Source organism: Myodes glareolus, chromosome 8 (genome assembly GCF_982192425.1).
Source record: "Myodes glareolus chromosome 8, mMyoGla1.1, whole genome shotgun sequence".
Classification (NCBI taxonomy): Eukaryota; Metazoa; Chordata; class Mammalia; order Rodentia; family Cricetidae; genus Myodes; species Myodes glareolus.
The window spans coordinates 32,875,612-32,902,365 of record NC_142033.1 but is presented as its reverse complement, the minus strand read 5'-3'; the positions used below and the strand labels follow the sequence as shown (position 1 = coordinate 32,902,365).

Below are 26,754 nucleotides of genomic sequence, written 5' to 3'. Positions count from 1 at the left end.
AGCTTACCACTGTATGTCTCATTGACAGGAAAAGGCTGCCTATAAAATCAGCCAGACTTTAAAAGAGGAGGACCCTGACAGTGAGCAACAGCCACCATACTGACTGAATCCCAAGAACCAATCATGTCTGGATTTACAATGTGTGAGTCAATTCTTTGTTGGCTTAGTTGTACCTGAAAATTTAAGTCCTAAATCCCCGCCCAACACAGATACACACACAGACAAGCAGACAGACACATGTACATACATACATACACAGACACACAACATACAGACGCTGACAGAGAGAGAGGGAGAGAGACAGACAGACATATACATACAGACACAGACAGATAGACACACACATACAAAAACATAACAACAAAAAAAAAACACCCAGAAACACCGAAACTGGAGACAGCAGTACGTTTATACCATTTAGGATATACAGGAACTGACCATGCCAAGGCTGCCAGGCCTCATGAAACAGAACAGAAGCTGACCAGCATGGGTCAGGAAGAGAAAATTCTTCCATGCCCATCTCTGCTCCCTGGTCCAAAGACCTAGCGGCATCAGTCTCACTAAAGCCCAGGAAAGCACAATGCCAACCACTAGGTCCACTACTAGTATCATGTTCACATATTTCCACTTCTGTGCAGAGTCATGGCACCCAGGAAATGAGACCAAAACTCAAGAGGGAAGGAAGTGCCACCAGTGCTGTATCCTGGGAAGGGCTTGACCCTGTTGGCAAGGACAGCTGCAGGGAGACTGGGGACAAAGCAAACATCACACTAACTAGTAGCATCTTGTGTAGAGGGATGGTAGCATGAGAGAAGTCAACTTCTATGGCACAGCCTCACCAGAGAGAACTTTCCCTACAGAGGGGCTCAGTAGCTGTGGCTCAGAGACAAGGGTATGATGTCAGCTAAGGAAAGGGACACACGTCATCCAAAGGACAAGTCTCAGACTGGCTTTTCTCACCCATGCAGGGATAAAGAGAGCATAGTTGGCCTGAGACCTGTGGACACAGACAGCACCTTCAGAAAACAGCATATCCTTTTTAGACTTTCACATGCATGCTTCAAAGAAAGGTGAGGAGTAAAGCTTGCTACGTTTCACAGAACAGACGTTTACCATCAAAACAGGGCCTATACTGGCTACAATTAGGTAAAAATGTTTGTTTTCACCCACAAAGAAACTAGCAACTAACAGCTGTCATTGTAGAAATTTGGGTAAAACTATTCCTTAAGCTTGTCTTTAAATGATGTGTTAAGTATACAGAAGGAAGGGTTAGAGAAATGGCTTGGCCGTTAGTAGCTCTTCTTGTGCTTGCAGAGGACCTGGCTTCGGTTCCTAGCACACACTCGGTGCCTTACAGCCGTATCTAACTCCAGTTCTAGGGTATCTGACACCCTCTTCTCATCCCCCTTAGACACTAGGGAGGCACACAATACACAGACATACATGCATGCAAAACAGAGGCATAAAATAAATAAATCTAAAAGAACTTTTAAAAATTACAGAATCATTAGTGAACTTAAAAGAACATAACTGCAATGTATAATAAAGAATTGATATCATTGACATATTATAAAGAGTATATGAAGTCATCCCAAAAGAGTCACTAAAAATGACAAATACTGACCAAATAAAACCAAAGCACAACCTTGTTCAGCTCACTTGTAACCAACGCAGTGTGGCACTGGAATTGGTGACATTGGAATTGGTGATATCTTTCACGTATGGAGTTGGCAATGGTCATATCCATTCATAAGTGGTGCGGGCTCCACTGAGACACTTCTTATAAAACTCATAATAGCAGCATGGAGTTTTGTAAGAAACTTAACATGTTTATTTGATAAAAAATTTTAAATCTTCTATTTGAATAAGCAATTCTACTTTAAAAACTGGACATTTGAAGAGAGGCTCATTATCAAAAATGACTAAGGATGGTAGAAACCTAAAAGTTGCAGCGACGCCTCTAAACGAATGCTGTCATATCCAGGGAATAAACCCATCAATTATGAAGTCACGCATCCAAACAAATGCTGCCGTATCCAGGGAATAGGCTCATTAATTATGTGCCCTGAAAGACGAGTACTACTGCACCTGGCTAAAACCAGGCACATATTTTCCTGCTTTATTTGCACAACAGGATTTCTCTGTATAGCCTTGGTTGTTCTGGAACGTGCTTTGTAGATTAGGCTGGCCTGGAACTCAGAGACCTGCCTGCTTCTGTCTCCAGAGTGCTGGGATTAAGGTTCATCTTTTGTTAAAGCATTTTGGGGTAAAGTTATATAGAATCTGGAATATGTTTTAAAATGCCCCAGCCAAAATGCAGGTTGAGAGGTGCAATAAAAATTATAAAGTGATGATAGTTATTAGAATTGGAAGACGTATCCACTGGGGTTCTTTATAAGATTCTCTACACACTGTGTTTTAAAAATCAATAATAAGAAGTTAAAATCATAGTTATAAACAGCATAAAATGATATCATGATGCTTAGTAATAAGAACTGTAAGGCACAAAGTGTCACACATACATTTATATTCACAAATATTGTTGCTTATTTTAAAAATTCTACAGGAAAGCTGGCCACAGTAGCACGTGCCTCCAATCTTAGCACTTGGCAGGTAGAGTGAGAAGGTCAGCTACATAGCAAGTTCCAGGTCATCCTGGACCCCATGAGTCTCTCAAAATCCCCCAAAATTAAAAATAAAATCAAACATATTGAGAAGGTATGCTACCTGCCCCTGTTCTGCCTATCCCATTTCCCTTAAGCAAACCACCTAATTTTTCAGGGGCATGAATCTTAAAGTGTAAAAGTTTTTTTTAGACAGTCTTTACTGTTCCTCACAACGTCAAGGTCCTGTGACTCAGCCTGGCTCAGCCACGCTTGTCCTTGTCACAGCTCCCCGGAGGAGGCACACTAAGACAGTGGTTAGGACAATATTTAGTTTTCAGTATAAATTATTTTAGCTGACTATTAGCTGTTAGGTTCTGACTGCCCTGATGCTTCTGTACCCTGTAAACATCTCAGCGTAGGGAGAAGGGGAGGGGAGGGCCGTGAACACATATCGTCCTGCAAACTGAACAGGATCCAGCGTGTAACTGAGAAACCCCACATTGGCCGTACGTCTGGACCAGGCTGCGGGTAGCCCCGACTTCTGCACTTCATTTTTCTTGACGTTAGGCCACAGTTATCACTCAGAGTTCTGAGGGATCTTAGGACCCTGAGATCTTAGGGTGTTGTTGCTCTTGGCCCTTAGCACAACACCCTAGTGTTCTATTTCTCTCCAGGGGCTTTTAGGGGACAGATACAATGTGACTGCCTCAGTTTCTCTTTTCGATGGAAAGGGGTCCGTATAAGTCAGAAGCTGCCACTGTAAGCGGACTATTTACTATTCCAGTAAGAATTAAATAAAGACGACACTACTTTTTAACATAACTGTAATCCGATGGCTTGTGTGCTAAAGGAAGGGGTGGCTGAAGACACACCGGGCATCTGTGATATATCCGGTCTCTGTCTATGCATCCGGTCTCTGTCAGTAAAGCACCTGTTGACACTAAGATCTCTAGCTCCAAAAGCTGTAAGGGCCAAAGGACACCCCCAGAGTGGAAGACTTGCAGCCGAGCCACTTTTAAACAAAATATTCACATTCCATGAAGAGTAGCAGGGGAAGCTTTTCCCTGACGGAGCGGTCCTTCCAGGTCCTGCACTTTGCGAGGCCCGTAGGAAATTCTACTCATGCCAGCTGGAAAAGAATGTTCCCAGTAGGAACACTTGGAGAGGAAGTTCCAACCACAGGAGACAGACTAAACAACAGAATTCCCGAAAGCGTTTGACTCACACGTGTGTGTACGTCACATCCCACTTTCCTGGTGTCTGAGTTCCGAGGGACCGCAGGGTGCTGGTGAGCAGTTTTGGTGGCCTGGTTATCCCTCTGCCAGATACTTCCTCCTCCTCACTTTGGGGCCAAAAGTCCCAGTAGGAGAGCTAGGACCTGCTGTTTTCCTGAGGTCACACAATGTCACCTGGGACATTACCTCCAAAAAGAACCCTTGATTAAGCCCATGCCATTAAGCCCCTGTGCTCTTTCTAGCTACAAGAGACTGTTCAAGTCGCTTGAACAGACAGTGTGGTGATGGCCTTTTAGCCAGCATGGGGGGTCTGGGCTGGGGACCTCTCAGGATAGTTGTTGGCCCTCTTGGTGGCCGTGGAAACGGGGCTAGAGTGTAAATGCTGTTGAAAGGGACGAGAAAGCCCCGTAGGAAGTGCGGAAAGGAATTGGGTTTGCTGGAATGCTTGCTAAAATAGAAGCCTAGGCCCCACTTTCTTTTTAGGGGTTAGAATCCAAAGACAGTGGTTCTTAACCAAGGCAATAGTCGTCCCCCCACAAAAGGACAGTGTTACAACTTGGACGGGTAATGGATAGGGGCCAGGGGTGCTATTTGTCATCCACAATGAACAGGTGCAGAAGAGCATTGGGATCAAAATGTCAATAGTACTGGGATTGACTTCTCTGTGAGAGGAAGAGTCTCGAATCTGTGGAGCGTGTATGTACATTCCTGTGTGTGCATATGGAGACCCGAAATTGACATGAGGGTCTTGATCAATTTCCACTGATTTACTGAGTCAGGACCCTCTCACAAGTGAACCCAGAGCACACAAAATAGACGAGTCATAACTAGCCAACTTACCCTGGCAATCCTGTCTCTGCCTCCCAAGCACTGGGTACAGAGGCTGCCATGCCTGGCTAGCTTTTACACAGGTCCTTGGGATTCGAACCCTGGTACTCATAATTGTGCTGCAGTGCTATATCCACGGAGCTATCTCCCTAGTATTTGTGTTTTTAACAAGTTCCCCAGGAAATCTTGATGGACACTGGGTTGAGAATTCTGTGTGTATCTTGGCATCCAGGAGACAGATCAGGCGGGAAGGTGGTGAGGGTGGGAAGATATGGCTAGGCGGGCAGATGCACCAAAGTGCCATCACTAGACAGTCCCAGCCTCCTTCCCCAAAGACGCCATGGAGGTCTTTCAGAATGGGACTGCCAATGAGCGAGCCACCCAGAACAGAAAGGCCAGAGGTCAGAAATATCACCCTCTGCCAATAATGCTTCCAGAACCGGGGCAGCCTTGTTGTTATGACTTGAAAGAATTTAAGGCCTCCTCCCAAGGGGACCACATTTCTACACAGGGCCTTGTGTTCAACGGTGAGTATCATAAGCCGATAACAGATAGGAAGTGGGGGGAGTTGCAGGCATGAATTTCCACTCCATGGGTGTGACAGGGTTTAGCAGAAACAGCTTCATGTCTGCTAGGGGCTCAGGAACAGCAAGCCAAGAGCTTCTATAGCCCTGTTCTCTCTCCCGCTCACCAGCCATATTTCTTTATGAGGCTGGATGTTTGGCGGCCTCGGTGTCCTTGCTTGTCACCACACAACACCCGTCTAACTCAATACTGTGGAGGGAATGTCTGAGAAAGGCCTTTGAAAGGATTGCCATGGAAAGAACCAATTCCTGCGGTGGTGGTGGTGGTGGTGGTGGTGGGAGTGGGGACCGGAAGCAGGAACCTGAGCAAATGAGATTGCTTCCCTGTTGTTATGAGGCTTGTGGGGGGATGCTTGCCATTTTCTGGAAACAGCTAGAAATCCTCACAGCTAGAAGAAACAGAAAGAGACTAAGAGTAGACTTCTCTTCACGCATTGGAATGTGAGATTTAGAGGGATTTGTTTGCCTTTTTTTTTTGTACACAAATTTTGGGTTGCTCTTTTTGCTGACTCCTCTTGTTATTTTTGCAAATTCTACTGTAATCACAGTCTTCCTCCTGAAATGCTGTATTTCTAAGACATTAAACCTATATGCTAGGGTTGCCACAGTAATAAATACTGAGTAACCTATTCCAGTCTTTTTATTTATAGGAATACATGAGGCACTGTGCTAGCCAAACAAATAGGCTTACTATACTGCCTTGAACTCAAAAATTACATTATATTTTATCTTTGTAATATACTAATGAATACTTTACAACACCCTGCTGTGTTCCCAGAGATGAGTGTTAGCATCACTTGTGAGAACCATTGCAGTCCCTTACTATTGGCTGGAATGAGGTGTGAGGGATGTAATCCAGGTACAGGAGTTGAATTTCCTTAGATCATTTGTTTTGGATCCTCCAATCAGCTCCCCAAGCCCAGAGTTACCTACAAACCCAGTCCTTCCTATCCAATCCTCCCTCTGTCACGTTGCAGCCTCTCTCTGACCTCTGACCCTCTTCCCTATTAGTCTAGCACATTCACTTATTGGCTGCCTCAGTTCATGGGACATGTCTCATGTGCTGTAGGGTGGGGACTACCTGGGTTCAGCCTTCTGTGTCACAGCACCTGATAACTGTTGCCAAGGCCACCATCGCTTCATTCTACAGACGGGAGAGCGCCAACACTAGAGCATTGTACTTGGTGAGGGTCAACGCTCCTGAGGTTTTTATAGCCTCGCCACCTGCAAGCCCCGTGGGTTAATTACTTTGTCTTTATTCTTGTCTTTAACAAGCATTTTCCGTGCTCTGTTGATGCCTTGTCACTGTTGGTTTGAGCAGTTGTACCATATAACAGAGTGTCATGGTTTTCTTCACGTGGTCATGAAGAACTGGCTGCCCATGGTCAAGTCCAAGTCAAACAGGCATTCACTGAAAATTCCACGGGAAAGGACAATCCCAGAACATCTCCCTGTGACTGAAACCACTTACCATCCACACAGATGCCACATCTCATTCCAAAGAGGACTCTGATACAAAGACCACAGCGCTTATCCCCCAAAGAACAACAGAGAATCTAAAGGTACTGAATAGAGCAGTACCCAAGCCACATGCAATTCCTACAACAAAGCTTCCATCACGCTCCCCGACCTTTACCCTAGAACACAATGTGCTGTATAGAGGCAAATTATAAAAATGTGTTTGGCAGTCCAGATGTACCAGCTCTGGATCAGATCTCAAGGCTGTGCTCCATTCCCAGTCCTGGGCTCCCGTTCCGATGCATATGTTTTATAAGGAGATTTACAAATGCTTCAGTGACTGGCTTCCTTAAGCGAGTGTTCTCAGTGCCTCCCCAGAGCCACATGGAGGATGTGCATGCTCACGACGAGCCATTCCTTTGGGTCTCTGTCATCAGTCAGCCCTAATCCTCTTCATTCTGCACCTAATGAGGCATTGCCTTGGCTGAACAACAACAGGGAAGCTGGGATAAACTACGTTCACTACACTATGATACAGCCAGCAGCACCCATGTGGAATTTCTATTCCAGCTACAGGAGCTTAATATGGAGAACATAAATGATATATTTATTTATTAACATGTAGCTAATAGTCATCATTTTCTAGCCACTCAGGCACATTCACCTTTTAGTTTATGACTTTTCTGACCACCATGCAGAAGGTGAGGACTTTTCTCTCACCTTGACTCCAGTGTGATGAGTGGAGAAGGTAAACTGAGGCTCATGGCAAAGTTGATTTGTCCTTAAAGCAGATGCTAAAGGTAGCTTATTTATTTATTTATTTATTTATTTATTTATTTATTTATTTATTTTTAAGACAGCCAAGTCGTATGACCCTCTGCCAGTTTTTATGGAGTGTGCTGCTTTGAAGGAGAATGCACCCCCCACCCCCGTCCCTGTCCCCGCTCAGATTTGAATACTTGGTCACCAGGGAGCAGCACTGTTTCAAAAGATTGAGAGGCATGGCTTTGTTGGAGGAAGTGTGTCACTGGGGCTGGGCTTTGAGAAGGTTTTTAGAAGCCCAGATCAGGCCCAGAGGCTCTCTCTTTGCTCCTGTTGCTTGTGGATCTGGATGTAGAACTCTCAGCTCCTTCTCCAGCACCCTGTCTGCCTGCACACTGCCATGCTTCCCACCGTGATGACAATGGACTAAACCTCTGAAACTGTCAGCCAGACCAATTAAATACATTCGTTATAAAAGTTGCTATGCCAAGCGCTGGGCTGAGTTCCAGGAGTCCAGTTGAAGAGAGTGAGAGGGACTGTATGAGCAAGAGGGGGGGGTGTCAAAATCACGAAGGGGAACCAACAGAGACAGCTGACCTGAGCTAGTGGGAGCCTGCATGGGACCAACCTAGGTCCTCTGCATGTGGGCAAGGGTTGTGTAGCTTGGTCTGTTAGCAGTGGGACCAGGACCTGTCCCCGGTGCATGAGCTGGCTTTTTGGAACCTTTTCTCCAGGCTGGGATGCCTTGCTCAGCCTTGATGCAGGGGGAGGAGCTTGGTCCTGCCTCAACTTGATGTGCCATGCTTTGTTGACTCCCATGGTAAGCCTACGCCTTTTTGAATGGAGGAGGAGTGGACAGGGAGAGGTAGACAGGAGGTGGGGGGAGGGAACAGGAAGAGAAGATGGAGGGGAAACTATGGTTGGTATGTAAAATAAATGAAAACATTTATTTATTTAAAAAAAAAGAGTTTCTAGGATCATGGGGTCTCTTGACAGCAACAGAACACTGACCAAGACATGGAGTAAGAACTCGAATGAATTATGAACCAATTACTAGCATTCCTATGACTTGAAATGGCAGACAGCACCCTTGATGTGTAAATATGAGATTGTCTCAGGTTCATTGGTTCTTAACTGGCTGGGTTCTGCCGTCTGAGGGCAAGAGAGAGAGGCACTACTGTGCTTCTCTCGACTTCTCTACACAGCATTGGAAAATTCTGGTGTTATTAGTCCTCTTATCCTAAGCAATCCTAAAGCCTTGCAAAGAGCAGGCTCACTGCTTTTGTTCTTTTAGCATTCTCTCCTTCCATGCGAGCCTAATTGTGCACCAGTCACTGTGCCCTTGGCACCCCTGGCATCCACGCAGGTGGGCAGCACCGAGCATGTTTCCCCTGGGCTATTTCTCTACCTGTTTCTGGTCTCCATTCCAAATTCCACCAGAGTCAACCCACCGTACCCTGTAAGCCAGCCAAGGAAGGGAACGCGTGTGATTGGCAGCAGAGAAAATAACTCCCAGTGACTATCACTCCGCCTTCGTGAATGCCAGGTCTGCCCCATCAGCTTCTCCTTCCTAGCAGGTGGTGTAAGGAGGCTGGAACCGGAGTAAACTAGATCTGGGCAACCCAGACAAGGACCCAGTGTCCTAAAGCTGGGCAGTTTACCTCCTGACAGTGGCAGCTTTTCTTAATCATTTGTATTTTAAATATGAAATAGAAGAGCCAACATATATAAAGAAATTTGCTTAACAAGCCAATCTTCCACTTGCTGAATCCTAACGTCTTATTTTAAAAAGATCACTAAAAATCATTTCCAAGCACAGAACCCAAAACTAGGGTGGGCACAGGGGCAGCTCCTGGGGATGGGCAGTGCCTCTATCTTGTAGACTAGCCAAAAGAGCCCTCTGCTCAGTGGGACCTCTTTGGTAAGTCTCAAGGTCAGGTTTTCAGGCTCTTGAAAACTGCACTGGCAGAGTCTTTTGTTATAGGTTTCCTCACTCAGTCCTGCCACTTCAGGCTCCACAGACTCCAGAAGGAGGCAGGGAGGAGGCAAACACAACCCAAGTGGGGTCAGCAATCACAACCCTCTGACTCTCCTGAACAAATTAGGGTCCAATTAATCTGTTAGCTCTACACGTTGTACAAGTCAAATCAGTCACGCTGTTCTGTCAGAGGCTCCAGACAGGTAACATGGTATGTGATGATCTGGTTAAAACATCTCCCCCATGCAGCCCAGGCCTCCCTTGATACCTCTGTGACCCAAAAGCTATGATTGAAAGAGCCTTCAGATGCACAGGTATCCAACTCACTGAAGACACCACACAAAGATTCAAAACAACCGTTAGTGTCCAGTCTCATCTTTCCATAGCCAGGAAGGGCTCAACAAGAACCCTTTGGAACAAGAACCCTTTGGAGTGGGAGGAGGGAAGAAAAGATAACTGAAGACCGTCAGACAGGGACAAGGGTTCTGTAACTCCCGGAAGCAATCAGGAGTGAGCCAAACAGTTGATTAACTCTCAAGCACAGTCTTACAAAGGCCAAGTCCAGGAGATCTGACCAGTTGAAGCAGGTCCAGAAGGAGACTAAATCAACCTGATCCCATTGAAAGAGTGAAGTCCAAGGGCATAAGAAGTTTTACGGTTTTCTTTTCGTTTTTTCTTTTAGTAAGTTAGAGATGCCCCCCCCCCATTACAATCTGATCAGCATGCAGTCACATGCTACATCAAAGGAAGCATGGCACTTTACAGCAAACACAGCGATCAAGGGTTCCACTGGGTACCAACAAAGCCCACACAGGTTCCTGCCAAGTGAAGCCACCAGATGCCTGAGGTCGTGTGATCTGAACTAGGCAAAGGCCCATGTATCCCTTCCTAGAAGACTTAGTCCTGTACAGTCTTCAATATTCCAGGATGGAAATTGGTTTTGCCTCTTTCAATAAAAAAATCAAGTTAATAGTAGAGGTGTTGCTTATTGAATTACCCATGGGCTGATGAATGACTCAAATCTTCCCTAAAAGTCTTTCTTTTAAGTGACTGGTTTATGTATACAGTTTTTAAGACTTTGAAAATTAAGACTTTAGACCTCTGGAATTTCCTCTTTAGTGACATGAACACAATTCTAAGAGTATTTGAATAAAGTAAAATGATATACCAAATGCAACTCTTGCTGACAACAAAAGACAGCAAGTTCTCATCTGAGCACAGCAAAGCCAAGGGCCACGCCACCTTGGGAAAGCAGCCTGTAGGCACTGGAGTTACAAAGCTGTCCATGAGAGGGGTACAGACTGGAGCGTCTTCATGTGTTAGGGTCAAACATTTGTCTGGAGTAAGAGCATCGGATGCTAAAGATAAATGGGAAGACCATAGTCTGGGACTTCAGGATTCCCTAGTGGGCAGGTGGAGGCATCTAACAAGTTAGTTTACCATTAGCAACTGGGTCAAGCTCAGCAAAGTGCTCTCAAAATCATACTGACTTGGCAAGGCTGTGTTGGATAAAATTATTTCTCTGAGCAAGGGTAAAAATATCGTAGCCAAAACTATGTGCATGGTGGAAAGTTCTTTGCTTTGAGAGACTTCGTAGCTTCTCTGAAGCCGATCTGACCAGCACATTCCATTGCTGTTTCTTTGCAAAAGAAATGTATAGTTCATGTTTCTCATTTCATTGCAGTTCTGAAGTGTTTATAATCAAGTGCAAAGAGCAGGCACCTCTCCAGTCATGTGTCAGAAGCCCTCAGGATCAACGAATGGTTTGGCAAACTAGAGGCGAGAAGAGCAAGAAGCCAGGACAATAGCCTATAGCAATGAAGTTCTGCAGAGGAAACACAGGGGTTGAGACAAAGCACCGCTTTAGGAACAGCTCGAGACATTGGTAAACACATTCTGAGCCGTAAACATAACAGGCCAGGCAGCTTGAAAGAACGATTTGCAAGTAGAAGGGACAAATACTGAAAAAAAAAATTACCCCTCCCAAAAGATAAACTCTTTAAAAGTACATGCAAGGGGAGTCAGGAGATTTATGAACTCATGTAGATAAGTTTGGACTAAAATCTAGGTAAAGGAATATTTGGCAAATAGGAGGACACATAAATCAGCTGGACCAGATGACACAGGACCTCGGGGAATGAAGGAATTTGACTAATACGCTTACCGAACAACGGTGCAATAAAAATGAATAATTATTTCTGAAAAATTACCTTGCACCCAGGGGGACGTCTGAAAATTGGAGGAAGCCCAACAACATGTGATAGTGATACAAAAAGCAAACAAAATGAAAGAGTAGATAGGAAAAAAAAAAACCAACAAACCAAACAGTCACTGATGTATGCGACGGTCAGTTTAACAATTGGGGGAGGAATCCCAGGGAAAGAAAATCCTAAAGGAAGGGTGAACAAACAAAAGAACTGCATGTCAGTGGGCTCACATCCCCAGAAGCCTGGGAGACTGTCTTGGACACAGTGATCATAACACTATGCCTGGCATCGTTAGGATTGTAAGGGGTGGGGAGGAAACTGGGCTAGCTCTGCAACATCCCAGGAAAGATTTCACCACCATTATGAGCCCACAGATTCAAAGCTGGGGAAAAAACTGAAGAAACATGGTATTGAGCCTAGTTGTTCTAAGGTTTCTCGGAGTGGATCCCACAACCTGCCATCGTGCTGATCTGAACCAAAAGGCTGACCTGGAGTGTCACAAAATTTATGGATGGAGATCAGGTGGGGGAATGTCCCTAAAGACATGAGACAGGAAGAGGGAGAAAGGAACAAACCTGGCTACATATGGACAGGGTGTGATTCAAGAGAAACAGACATGAGCTGGCATGGGGGTGGGGGTGCAGGACTTGTAAACTAGCCATGAACTCCCACCAATCAGGGATGAGGTGGGAGGCGGCCTTTAGTATCCAGGCCTCTATGTTTAGAGTACATGACTCGGGTGATGTTTAACCAGCAGAAAAAGATCCTCCTCCCTTCTCCTAGAATAATCTACAAAGGTGAAAACAAGCGGAAGTAGCAGGAGCTAACAATCGGGACTCGCCAGTGTCAGCTCTAACTTGTTATCACGGAAAGGTGGGACGTAGGAATCACCATGCCTACATACTTTACAGATGTGGGATTAAGAATCTAATTGGCCAGAAGGCCTGTGCGTCCATTCATCTTGACATTAGCTGTTTCTGACCCCTCCCATTCTTCTTTCTGGCATGCAATCAAATACTCCCTTTTCTTCAAGGCCTTCTTAAGGAAGGCCCCTCTCCTTGTCCTGTTTCTTTCTCCTGAGGTTGTGTGCTTGTTCTTTACTACTGCATAATACCTTCAGCCCAGAGCATGCTTGACATTTCACAAGTATTTAGCAATACTTTTTGTTAAACTGCACTCTTCCTAGGTGTACACTCTTCATTCATCTACAAGGAGGGCACCTAGGTTGGGAAACCACACTTAGAGAACGCCACCAAAGAGAGGATCAGAACTCACAAGAAAAGCAATAGGGAGCATCTTGCTGGATTTGTTCTCCACAACATTCATTTGTGTCCATTCACTAAGGAAAAGTCCATTTTTAAATTGATATCAATTGACATTCCTTGCCTTTGTTGAATGACTAGCAAATGTTATAGAAAATGATTATGTCGGGCACGGTGGATGGTGGTGCACACCTTTAGTCCCAGCACTTGGGAGGGAGAGGCAGGTGGATCTCTGTGAGTTTCAGGTCAGCCTGGACCACAAAGTGAGTTCCTGGACAGCCAGGTTTGTTATACAGAGAAACCCTGTCTTGAAAACCCAAAGAAAAAAAGAAAGAAAGAAAGAAAAGAAAAGAAAGTGACTATAGATGCTCCAAAGTATGAAGGAAAATGAAGTAGGAGACCTATTGGCCCCCAGCCTTGTTCTAACACTGAGAGCCTCTCTGGGGAAGAAAGAAGTGTGACAGAGACTGTCAACAAGCCACCTGGAAAGTGGACAGTCACCCTCAAACTTTCTTTACATGACGGTGAGCAACTGAGAGACTTAAACAAACAACAAAGCCGGTTATCTTGTGATGGAAGAGAACACGCTGCTCTCCCTAGCTCTCTTCACCTCTCCAGTCCTATTTTAAGCCCCAGACACCATTTCTCAAGGCTCCCCAGCAGATGGTGAATGTCCAGGGGCTTTTCAAGGGGAGTCAGCTTCTCTTGCAGAGTTCAGAATCCTTTTGTGATGTCTAGAGAAATTCTGATTTCCTGATCACTAGAACCCCAGGAGACCAACGGGGACTCTCAGGGAAGACCCTCAACTCAGAAAGAAAGCCAACACTGACGACTTTCCTTCTCTAAAAGAAAATAGCTCTCAGGGAGTGAAAGAAAGAAATTGGCTTGTAAATTTGTAAAGGAGGGAACACAAACAGCATCGATGGACGGTGCCCACGTGCAGGCAGTGGGGCAGCATGGCATGGCCTCAGCGATGGATGATGCCTGCGTGCAGGCAGTGGGGCAGCAGGGCATGGCCTCAGCGATGAATGATGCCCTGCGCAGGCAGTGGGGCAGCACATCATGGCCTCAATCCTCACAACCTCATCAGTACACCAGCCATGACAACTCATAGAAGTTGTGGCCGTTGTTCAAGAACATACGCCTAAAACATGGCAGACCCTGGTCTGCCTGACTCATAAACTTTATGAGCGATCATTCTAGAATTCACCAAAGTCACTGCAAAGCTACCAACAGGGTTTGTGGCACAGGGAAGACAGACTTCTACCCCCTGCTGGTGGTGACCAGAAAATTTTATTTCATTCATTTATTCACTTATTTATATGTGTGTGTATCTGTGTGTGTGCATGCGTGTGCATACAAGCACACATGTGTGTGGAGACTGCAAATGTCATTCCCCAGGAGCCTTTTATCTTATTTTTTGAGGCAGGGTTTCTCATTAGGACCTGATACTAATCAATTAGGTAAGACCGGCTGCCTGTAAAAGACCCAGGAATTCTCCTGCCCTCTACCTTCCCAGAACTAGATTATAAAAATAGATACCAGGATGCCTGGCTTCTCACATGGGCACGAGGGCTTGAACTCAAGTCCTCACACCTGGCCCCACCAGACGCTCTTGCCACAAAAACTGTGGTCACATCTTCTAACAGTGAAGGACTATTCCAAAGCACGTTCAATAGAGGCTGAATGTCTTTGATTTATCATCAATTTAGCTCATAAAACCAAATTATTTGTGCCTGACCACTTTAACAAATGTCTTTGGGATTGAGGCAAGATAAAAGATGTGGGGAATTATAGAGGAACGTGGGAAAACGAAGGAGCCTCTCACTTTATAGTCGGGTTGAAGTCTTTTGCTAGCTGAGAATCAAGAATCTCAGCACATAGAGACGATAATAATTTTCTATAGAGATATTTCAGATAGTAATATTAAAATGGAAATAAAACCAGACTTATGCCTTGAGCATGTTGTTTTCCTTCTTCAAGTTTTCAGGGAATCTCAAAAATTAGACGGTTTTGAAATATTAATTTAAAATGTGTTCCATTTGTTTATACTGTGAACACTTGTTTAATGATGCAAAGATGTACCGTACTCTTTCATGTTGTATTTGTTTAACTCTGTGAAGCTGTGTTCCTGTGCCTGCCTAAAACACCTGATTGGTCTAATAAAGAGTTGAATGGCCAATAGCAAAGAAGGAGAAAGGATAGGCAGGACTGGCAGGCAGAGATTATAAATAGAAGGAGAAATCTGGGAAGAAAAGATCAAGGAGCAAGAGGAGGAGGAGGAAGATGTCAAGGACCAGCCACGCAGCAAGCCACAGAATGAGAAGTAAAGAGAGGTATACAGAAATAGGGAAAGATAAAAACCTAGAGGCAAAAGATAGATGGGTTGATTTGGAAAAAAAAACTGGCAGGAAATAAGCCAAAGTAAGACCGAACATTTGTAAGTAAAAATTAAGCTTCCATATGTGATTTATTTGGAAGCTGGGTGGTGGGCCCCCAAAGAGCAAAGAGCAAGGAGAGTGGAAACAGCCAGCATCATAAGACTGATCATTAGGGAAGATCCCCTAGTCCGTGGTGTCCCTGTGGTCAGAAGACACACATGTGCACACATGCTCACACACAATAATCCTGTCCCATATACACTGAAGCCCTTTTGTGATTTTGTTTAAATTTCACAGTGACCCTTTGAAGATAATAACTCCAGAAAACAAAATATCAGCTATATGACTATTGTAAAAGCACTGGAGTGTGACCCTCATGAGAATCACAGACCCACACATTGGTTTGTTTTAGTTTCTCTCCAAGAGTCTGGTAATCCCCTGCTGCTTAAACCCATGCTTAAAAAAAATTATTTAGCAAACTTCAGCTTGGCTTCATTAATGCCTAATCATGAAATCTCCTCTTGCTGTAAAGTCAAGGATCTGGCTTGACTCGAGTGTACATTCCTTAATGGGAGGAAAACTCCATAGGCCGCAGCAAACGTCAGCGTGGAGCCATGCCCCTGCCCCTAACACCACTGGGAGAGCATCTTGACGCTGCTCTCGTGACTACTTCAGCTTTAAAAGCTCCCTCTTCAGCATCACTTTAATAAGCCAGAGAAACTCCCTGAATATTCTACCCAGAAATCCCTCCTCCTTCAGAATCCATCTTCATCTTCCCACCTGGCCTGAACTGGTGTGACTTACAGGCCTGGGGTAACTAGAAGACACAGGCCAGCAATGCTATTGTCCTGGAAACAATGGAAGGGGCAGTGAAAAAGTAGATCTACTGCTCTAGTCCCTGCTGGGCTGTCTGCAGACGCTTCTTAAACCTCACTCACTCTCTGTGCTTTGCTGCTAAAAAGAGTGTTTTCTACCTTGGCTGCAAAGGTCAACTGAGGCCGCTAATGTCTACAGCACGCTCACAGGCTGCAGGTGCCCGAGTGCTTCATGCACACTGTGTTGGAGTCTTGACCCCCACTGTCATTAAGAGGAAACCGAGCGAGGCTCAGCAATCTGCTGGAGGTCACATAGCTATTAAGTGTTCAGTCAGAGTTTGAACTCATGTCTAAGTGGCTTCAGAGGCCACATTTCCTTCTTTGCTTTTTCAAAATGCTTTTTATTAGCTTGTGGTAATTATATTTAAAAAGTGGGTTTCACTAGGACATTTTCATACACATCGTATCGCGACCCTCATTTGTTACCTCTCTTGGTCGTCCCTCACCCCATCTTGCTAATCTCCTTCCTCTTCCAAAGTAGCCCACTTCTTTCATGTCTCTCTGTGTGTGTGTTGTTGTCTGTCTGTGTATCTGTATGTCTCTGTGTGTGTTCCTGTGTATATGTGTGCCTGTGTGTGTGTCTGTGTGTCTCTGTATGTGTCTGTGTATGTGTATGTGTGAGACCTAGTGAATTTCATCAGGGGTGTTTACAGGGGTATGGAGGTACATGCTTACCTCAGCAGTGGCTTTACTACCAAAGAGGCCACATTTTTAAAGATAAATTATAGCTTGTAGTTCACAGACCTTTGTATATGAAATCCTTAGAATCCCATAAAGATCTGAGAATGTTTCATTCAAATCCATAGCTTTATTACCATCAAATGGCCCCAGGTAGCGTTTGCACAAAATTGAACAGGGAAATCCCATGATGCCATTTTTTGAGCATGCCCAAGAGGTCTGACTCCATCAGAGGATACTCAGTTCCTCATGGGTAACATGCAAGGTCATGTGTGTCACAGCTATGGTATTTTGTCACCCAATGCTGTTAGCCAAAAATGCCAACAACTAGTTTTATTGCTCCTGAGGGCATGTCACACAGTAACAAATATATTGATTGTAGCAAGATGTCATGACTTATTCAGGGTCCCATAGCCTGTCACTGAGGGGACTGAGTCATTAGGGTGAACTGTGATGCCTCAGTTTCTCCATTTATAAAACAAGTTGTTGGGTCACCTTCAAGATCTCCTGAGGCTCTAAATAGCTACAGTGCTGGACCACAGGTGTCACCAGACTCCACCAGCCTAGGAATGTGCTGAGCTGTGTCCTCTTCTCCTGAGTGAGGGAGGGGGAGATGGATAGGGAAGAGGAAGTAGGTGCTGTGGTGTCATGTGACAAGAAGGGAACTGAATAGCTGAGGAGTGACTCCTAAGGAGGAAGGGAGCAGGTGTGGTCCAGGACCCATTGCTGGGGCAGTAGCTAGGCAAATGTGGCCCTTGTCTGTTGAGCCAGCTCAGGCCTCTCCTGAGACTTCACATAAGATGGCAGTAACCCTGTCTCAGCTCCAGACGTTACTTGCCTCTCCAGTGAAGCAGGGAAAGAGGGGCCATGTCACCAATTCCTCTTCCCTGATCTGTTTACCCATTCTCCCTGGGGACAAAGCTGTGTTCCGAATTAAATCAGACTGTCTATTGGGGAATATTCTGTTATTTTGCAAATCACCAAGAAAAGCAAGGCCACATTTCTTTATGTGCAGTCTGTTTCAGAGATAAAATAAAATGGTTTAGGGGTTATATATTCTTACAAGACTAGCAAAATTCACAACATATGGGTTTCCTCCATATCAGGCATTGTATTAAATACTTCAAATTTTATTCAGCACTCACATCAACCTGTGAGGTAGGTGTTGTTACCTTCTTTTTGTTGTTGTTGTTGTTTATGAGGAAAGCTTAGCAGGGCTGAGTAACTTGCCCCAAAATTGCCCTTTGTAAGGGAGTCAGCCAGCCTGACTCCAGAGTAGGCCTGGTAGCCCCTTACCAGGTCCTCTTCTCATGAGGACAACTTAAAGCGTAGGGGTGACAAGAGGGTTCCTCTGTGTCACAAAGTCCGGGCTTCTTCCTTTCTCATTGTCTTGGGTAGAATGACTTAGAGAAGGGAGAGGCTCGAGAAGGGAGTCCAGGACCTCAGGAGAGTGTGGGAGACTGAAACAAGGGAAATGGGCTTGAAGGGAGCACCAAGCCTGCTTTGCTGAAGGGATACAAGAGAAGAAGAAACCCAGAGCCAGGAGGAAAGTGACCCGCACTGGAGCAGGATCACTATGGGCTTCATCATGACCCAGGGTTCCCAGTACATGAGCATTCCTGAAAGAACTCTAATCAGCCTTAGCAGTCTGATGGTCTTCTTTGTTAAGCACGGTTCAGTCTCAGCATGCCTGGCCCCAGCTCTGGAAGACACAAAGCAGTGTGGGCCCTGGAGAACTCCAGGGGAGAGCGGCCACTGAGAAAGACAGTCCCTGTCCTCTCTACAAAAGGGGACCATGACTAAGAAAAAAGGATGCCTGCTGTCCTGGTCTCAAGTTTTATTTGGCCTGCAAAATCGGGCCATTTCCTGCCTGTTCCTTCCAAGACCCACCCCAGATTGTCAGGGAGAAATTGTCCTCTGTTAGCTTTGAGACTGTTGTGTTCTTATGCCAAGGAGTCCAAAGAGCTTATTTCTCAAACAGCAGTCACCAAAGTGTGCATAGCTGGGGGCAGGGGAGGGGGCTGCACTAAAACTCTAGCAACTTCTTTGTCTTTTAAAATGGTTTTGTCCATGTTCCATGTATATATTAATGTAGTAGACATGTGCAAAATTTATAGATACCTATGGTATGACAATACATATAAACTATGCACAGATGATATATATTACTAGTTATATAAATATATATCTATGATAGTATATATGGATATATATACATATGTTCATGGAGCTATACCTAATTCTGTATAGAAATAACTATACATGACAGGCATATGAATATATTCTTTATTGATGTAAGTCAATGATTTAAAAATTGGTAAAATATTATACCAGAGAAAAAGTATTTCCCTTTTTGTGCACTTTAAGGTCCCTTCAAATGTCTTGTCACCAAAAAACAGGACTCAGGTAAAACGGTAAATAAATTCACAGGGACTTTAGCATGCAATGCTTTAGGTCTTAAGATTTCTTCTACTTGGGTAATAAATTACAATCTACATTAGTCTAGCATTTGTGCTTTGACAAAGATATGCTCCTCCAAATTCACTTTATCAACACGTTCTGTCGAGGCAGCAGGAGTGAGAAAGAGGAGGAAGACAGCTATGGCAACAAGCTGCAAACAACCCGTCAGAAGGAAAACAATGGAATGGTAGAGACAGTCGGAGCTGATGGTTATAGAGACAGTCGGAGCTGATGGTTATAGAGACAGTCGGAGCTGATGGTTATAGAGACAGTCGGAGCTGATGGTTATAGAGACAGTCGGAGCTGATGGTTATTCGCTCTTAAGAAATTAGTTACTTGTCTTGTTGTGATGTTAATGTTGTGGTCACATTTCTTAAGAATTTACCCTTTTCTTGGGAGTAGTGGTACACGGCCACAATCTAAGAACTCGGGTAGTTGAGGCAGGAGAACCACAAGTCCAAGGCTAGCCTGGGTTATGTAAGTGATATACTTTCTTAAAGAAATAAAATCAGCAACAAAAAAGGAAGAAGCCAGACTAAACAAAACCACTTTTTCGAGATGAACTGCTGAGATATTGACAGATAAAAATGATAATCATGCCTACGATTTGATTCCAGATAATTCAAGGGCATAAAGATGAAAGAAACACAGCCATGAACTGATAACTGCTAGCGACGGACGTCAGAGACCCGACGTTCTTTATTCCCTTCTCCCCTTCCGTTGTCCAAAATTTTCCACTGTAGCAAGTTAGAATGGAGATGAAAGAAAATGAAACAAACCTGAACTAATAGGGCTATTAAAGAAATCCTAACTTTGCCTGACACAGTCATGCAACTAGAAAGATAAACACGACTGGCCAACCCTTGAGTAGTGTCTTGAAACTGCTGGGTTTGGATGGAGTAGAGGTTTTTCAAGGAAGAGCATTTGAAACCAGCGAAGAGTTAGGAAACAGAACTGTCCCGTTGCTGCCAAAAGAGAACTTGTGGATTATCAAGGAGAAAAGAGAAAAAAAAACAAAAAAACAAAAACTTAAACCATGGAACAAGGTTGCCCTGCTCTGTGAACATCAAAGAATCATCATTCCATTACAAAAAATCATTCAGTGAGCCTAGCATAAAAAGGGGTAGGAACACACAGCTTCCATTTCGTTCTAAACACACAAGCCTAAAAGTTATGGGGAAATGTAGAGGCATGTACTGAAGGCTGGGCACACGGTACAGTGGGAGGCTGTCGTTTCCACACCCGCCACCCGACTGAAATGCATTGAAGATATTCATGAGCCCAAAGAAGTCCTTGAGATTGATCTTCACCTTTGCTGGGGCAGGACTTCTCCACCTCAGTGCATTTTATCAGTAAGCGCTATCTCCTTCCTTTCGGTTCCCATCAAAGCTTGATCTCAGCTGTTCAAAACATACAGCAAGAAAAATCCAGAGACATTCTTTTTTTCTTTCAAGATTATTGAAAAACAAACAAATTCTTTGAGAGTCAGTTTGGACAGCATTTGTTGGCAAATCCATAGAGCTGAGCCAGTTCGTGTGGACCTCGTGTGTGTGTGTGTGTGTGTGTGTGTGTGTGATTAACACGGTGAGAATGAGGGAGAAAGGGTGCTGAAAGTCATTGCTCTTGTCCTTTGTCCCTTCGCGTCCTTCTGGAAGAATCCAAGAGCAGTGATCTACACTGGTGTGGCTCTCTAGTCACACGAAAATCCACAGACGATCTCCCCTCCCCCACTTTCTAGCGTCCATAAGCCAACAGCTGAGGTCAATGAGGAAGGAAAAAGAAACACTGTGGTTTCTATCCTAGAACCTTGACCCAGAAAAGGAAGAGCAAGTAGCTAGACCACCTAGAGTGACAGACAAAAGGAGGGCCAGCTGACCTCTCACTTCCAAGCCCCAAATGCCCAACTATATTTGATTGAATGCCCCAGCGCTCAATGTCTCTGGTGCAGACAGTCAGTGTGATTCGTCAGTGGCGTGCTTGGCAGACTGCTCAGATTAAGCTCCTCTAGGGAGGTGCTGGGTGTTTAGTCTCCTGGGTCCTAAGATACTTGGTGGGTGATCTGTGTCCCCATGCCCTTGGCTTGTGGTCTGGACCCAGCGTGCAAGAAGGATACATACAACACTTCCACCCCTCCTGCTGTTCTTGGCAGTTTCCTCAGAAGGCCTTGGCCCTCTGTAGCCCTAAATAATTCAAGCTGCAAATTTAGAATCTCTTATCCTAACTTCTCTAGTACACAACTCTGATGGAAACAGACCGCATCCATAAAGACAACTATCGCACAGGGACCAGGGACTACCGTGTGACTTGTCTCTCCAGGAATGGCTACTATGAATAGTGACTCTACTCACAAGTCAAAACTCTTTGTCTAAGAGTTTTGTTCAAGAGAGATGGTACGTCCTGGCTTCCTGAGAAGTCACAGAGCTAAGCCATAACACTAATTTCATGAACATGGGTTCTTCTAGTGACCACGCTGAGCAGCCCTATTGAGAACTCCCTGCAATGGACAGACGGTGGGCTCTGAAAAGCACAGCCTCAGCATGCTTGTACTGCACACCTGCTTGAAGCCCACTCAGTCTGCCCCTTTGGCATGAGCAGGTCACAAGAGCCACCAGAAAGTGACAGCAAGTCGCATCCCCCAAAGTTGACAGGGACTAGGAACTTTGAAGGTGGAGGAAACATGAAGTCTTTCAGTTCTCAGTACGTGTTCTTAAACGTTTGCTGTGGCCAATGAGATGCATGCTGTACTCCAAACACCACTGCTATTCCCTGGAGTTTTTGGCCGAAATAAATATTGAGTTTAAATGAAAGAAATGTCACAAATACCACAGTAGGCCCCTGAGCAGGTAGCGACTACACCTAGTTCTTTAAGTACAGAGCTGTGTTCTGGAACTTAGCTGGGATTATTTGTAAGCAAGATCAGAATTAATTTGTTAGCACAACTTCCCTCAGTCACAAAAGGACCAGGATGGGAAGCAACCTTTCAGTTTACCTTATGCCTTCAGGTATAATACACACATTCTATAATTGGCCACGGACCTCACCATGGACTTTTGCTTTTCACTTGAGTGACTTCTATTTTAAACATTTCTTACCAGGTTCCTGGAAGCATGGGAGTTGGGACAGTCCTGGACTGAATTTTTATTCATTTACTGATTAGCTCCAGTGTCCCAGATAGGTCCTCAGTGGACAAAACTTGGTGCTAGTGGGTGGGGAACTCAAGGGACACTCTGCATCTGGAAGCGCTCGGGACACAGAGCAAGCTTCATCTATGTAGCAGAGCCCGGATGAGAAGGGAGGAAAACCGGCAAATCCCCATGGTTCTCTCTCTGAGGTCCTGGGGGCCATGGTAGAGAGGAGACGGAGTTCTTCACCTTAAGGACATACACTCACCTCCTGCCACCTCTGCCCAGGGCATTAAACTAGCTGAGAAGTCTCACACATGGTTCAGAATGAAATTGTTAAGGTTTGGGTAATAACCAGTTCGATTTGGTATTTGTGAAAGTTCTCTCCACCCCTCACTGTGCCTAATTCATACCTATACTTCAAGGTCTTAGCCCATACCCCAAAGTTCTCCGGCAACCAGAAGTGGACAAATTTTACCTCCTCCGTAACTGGAGACTACTAACAAGTTCTGACCAATGAGTTTAGAAATGCTGTCCTAGACACTCGATAGCATCTCGCTTTCTGAAGCGCTTCAGAGTGACCTGTTTGTGTCCACTCAGATCATCCAAGAGAGACTTAGTCTCTGAGCCCTATACTTGCAGGAGGAAAACTGTTGAACTAAAATAAAAATCCTTCCTTCAGCAAGGCTATAGGACTGAAAGTAACGGGAGGGGCTCTTCTGTAACATCTAAAGGAGGCCAAGGGTAGGCCCCCAAAGTAACTCCACTCAGCATTGTGTGTGAAGGTAATCTTATTTAGACAACATGCCTTAGGACTGAAATTAAATTAGGCTAAAGGTCTCAAGAGATGACCGTGCTGAACTATCCAACTGGGCCTAAACATGGTAACAATACCCTTACAAGAGGAGGAGGTGCTGGGATGCCACTCTGTGGCTTCCTAGCATAATCAAGGTCCTAGGTTTGGTACCCAGCACTGTAGGAAAATGATATGGGGAAGAGGGAAAGAGACATAAGCAGAATTGGAAAGGACATATAAGAGAAGGTCATATGTAGACAGGGAGAGAAACTGGAGTCACAAAACCACAGCAAAAGGATGCTCAGAGCCAGTGGACACTGAGGAGCACGTGAAGGATTTCCCCACTATGTCAAAGTGGATGCGCACTTATCCTCTGATTTCAAGTATCTGGACTCCAAAACATTGAAAGAGCAGGTATCTAGATACCCAGTTTGTGGACATTTGTTACAGCAGCCGTAGAAAACTAACACATGGCTGACAGGGATACAGGTGGGTGGGGCAGGCAGAAAGGATGCTGTGGCCCCACATTCCAGAGACCCCAACCTCAGGCACCACTGGGAGAGGGCAAGGAGGCTTCGCACAATTCCAATGAGCGCTACCACTGTATATTTTTCAAGAAAGGCTTTTGCAATGTCACAGTCTCCCCAGGGCTCCCATAGTTGAAGTTAGAGTCAAACACTTTCTCCGGGTTTTCTTATCTCAGGTGCACTAGCGTCACATGTCAGTTAAGTAGACCAGACCCTCCCGACACACAGCCTCTTAGAAATGAATGCCTTGGCTTCAAGTGTCTTGTTCTAGTTGCCAACATTTACTACATAGCTACTCTCTGACAAACTGGTTAGTCCGACAAAGAACAACGCAGCATGGGTTGTTTCCACGCATCCGTGAGTGGAGTCGTGACTGAAGTCAGACCAGGTCAGCTTTTCCAACCAGAACTCTGTGAACCCCGACTTAGATTCCTTGTTCTCTGTCCTGGCCCCAGTAGAACATACCTGTCACACCAGCACTCAGGGTACTGAGGCAGGAGAATGAAAGCTCTGGGCCAGCCTAGAACACAGAAAGACCCCCATCCCCGAAAGAAAAATCATCCCTGCTGTAGCTTCTTGTCTGGTTAGCGAGCAGGAGTTTTGTAAATACTGACGGCTGAGCAACACATCTCCTGTGATGGGCAGAAACCACTCGCTCTAGTCTGCAATCCTTTCAACAAAGGAGCCAGAAACATACTTAAAGTTAGAGGGTCATTTCCCCTTGAAATAGACACTAGGCATGTAGAAAACTATCTTTATGTTTTAGAAGTACGCTGCAAAATATTTGAGGGTGAAATCTTATGACAACTACCTTTACTCAAGACAATTTTAAACACGTGTGCATAAATATGTGTGTGTATATATATCTTTATACGTGTATGTGTGTATATATGTATGTATATATTTTTTGAGGCAGGGTCTTGCGATAGAGTTACACTGCCTTGGATATCTTGGAGTTTGCTAAAATATTAATCTTGAGATTATGCTTGGGAGTATGGGCATCAATGGCATGGCTATTTCCATGCTTAAAAATTATCAAAAGTAAAATTAAAGATTACACTTTAAATGCATAGGTTATCTTTTCTCCTTACTGACACTTCACCTGTCTCCAGGCAGTGGCTCTGATGGTCTCAATAAAAGAACTAGTAGTCCCCAGAAATCCCCTGTGCGAGATGCACATCTCTGCATGCAAGCTCTGATCTTAATTGCTCTCAGTTCTATTTATGGAAAAGGAAAGAAATGCCATCTATCAAGGAAAGACTGAGCGCGCACGCACACATACACACAGTTTTAGCACAGAAGTGGGGGCTGCCTTGTCGGGGAGGCAGCACACCCATTAAGATGGTGTTTTCTGTTAAGTCACAGAGCACTAAGCATGCTGCCTTAACTGTCACAGAGCACTTTATTCAAACACATGCAGAATTACTGCCGGAAACAGAATAGACCAGCTGGGAAAGTGACTCAGAAGCCACCTCCTTCCACCCAACACACACACACACACACACACACACACACACACACACACACACACACAGAGAGAGAGAGAGAGAGAGAGAGAGAGAGAGAGATGCAGGCACCAAGAGGGGACTCACAGTTCCGAGTACAGGAAGTGCAGGTTGCCCACATTGTCAATGTAGTTAGCAGGGCTCAGCCAGGGCAGGACCAGAAGCAGAAGCGCCTTCATTTTCTGAGCAGCCTGCTGCCTTCCTCCTGACCACCTCAGGCAGCCCAGCCCCTTTAAACAAATCTGTTCATGTCCCCACAGTCAGAAGATGACAGTGCATCTGCCTTGGAGTCTGGAGATTAAGGCACACTATAAATCATGAGCCAGTAAGAGGATTAGCTCTGGGCATCTCCAATAAGGTGATGGGAGATCGGAGAGACCCACCATGGTTGGCAAGAGGGCTTAGGCTGAAAGCAGCAGGGTGATGCCTGGGAGAGGGATGGGCCCCTCCTGCAGGATTCGGACTGGCTCCTGGGAAGCAGCTGGTACATTTACATCACTGGCGAGGAGCAGCCAGGCTGCCAGTGAAGCCGCGTTAGGAGAGGGCACGGGCATGGCACATTCAACTCCACGTGTGAGTGGGCGAATAATCAAAAGCCATCCTGCAGCCTGCTGCAGAGAGACAATCAGAAATTAGCATCTCTGGAGCCAAGCCTGGAGCCTCTCAGCTTCGTGATGCCACCTCAAGGAGGTGCCGAAAGCAGAGCCGCTCTCCTGAACACGGATGCACATTCAGAACACGAATTTGCGACACTTGACCCTTCACTCGCCTGACACGGGACCACAGGGATGCTGTGCTGGTCGCCAGGAGACCAGACTCTTTTCTTTGAAAATACTAATGAGCCCCTAATAGACAGCAGTGCTGTGTAAGCAGGGTGTTTGACTGTGGGGAAGAGAGTCACCCTCATTCCTCCCGGAACTAAGCGCTGGTGTTTAGTTGTGGTGTCTGAGTCTTACGGAAATAAAGTTAATATCCATGGTTTCTCTTAGGATTTGACTCCATGACTTCTTTCAGCTTAAAGTTAAATAAGGATTAGGTGCCTGAGCTCTGGACAGTCAAGATGTTCCCAAGACTCCGTATTCAAGAAGAGTTAGCTCGTCTCACCAACTCAAGGTCTAAGACTTCAGAGAGATGGCTCAAAGGGACAGTTCCATTTAGAATTCACAGGCTGCACACCTGTGAGGAAGAGGAGTTCAGGAGTGTCTACAGAGGGACAGGAACTGCAATCAGCTGTATAGTGACCGAGAGTTTGACATCGGAGCCGGGCACGGAGGCGAGAAAGGGCAGGGAGCGTTTAATGCACACTGAGCTTGCATAGCCGAGATCAGACACGCGCAATCCTGGTAAAGCCTGACACGGTCATTGCTAATTTTGTTGAGGCCCAAACTTGAATTCCCTGGCAGTGAAGGCTGGTATGCAGGAGTGAGTCAGAGCTAATGAACGGCAGTAAAGAGGAAGCTGGGTTTGGTTTTAGTGCTGAGGGAACAAGC

General features: G+C 45.2%; 1 protein-coding gene across 6 annotated transcripts in view; it reads right to left on the bottom strand.

The window, feature by feature from the left end:
* Positions 1–26,754, bottom strand: part of Lnx1 (ligand of numb-protein X 1) — a 115,183-nt gene that overhangs the window by 55,351 nt on the left and 33,078 nt on the right. Inside the window, exon 1 of one of the 6 annotated variants that reach the window (XM_048415139.3) lies at positions 25,352–25,689. The exons of the other annotated variants lie outside the window; for them this stretch is intronic. Within the exon in view, the coding sequence (XP_048271096.3) occupies positions 25,352–25,443 (92 nt within the window). The 5' untranslated portion in view covers positions 25,444–25,689. Of the gene's footprint in view, positions 1–25,351; positions 25,690–26,754 lie in introns of those variants that run through there. 6 annotated transcript variants of the gene reach the window in all.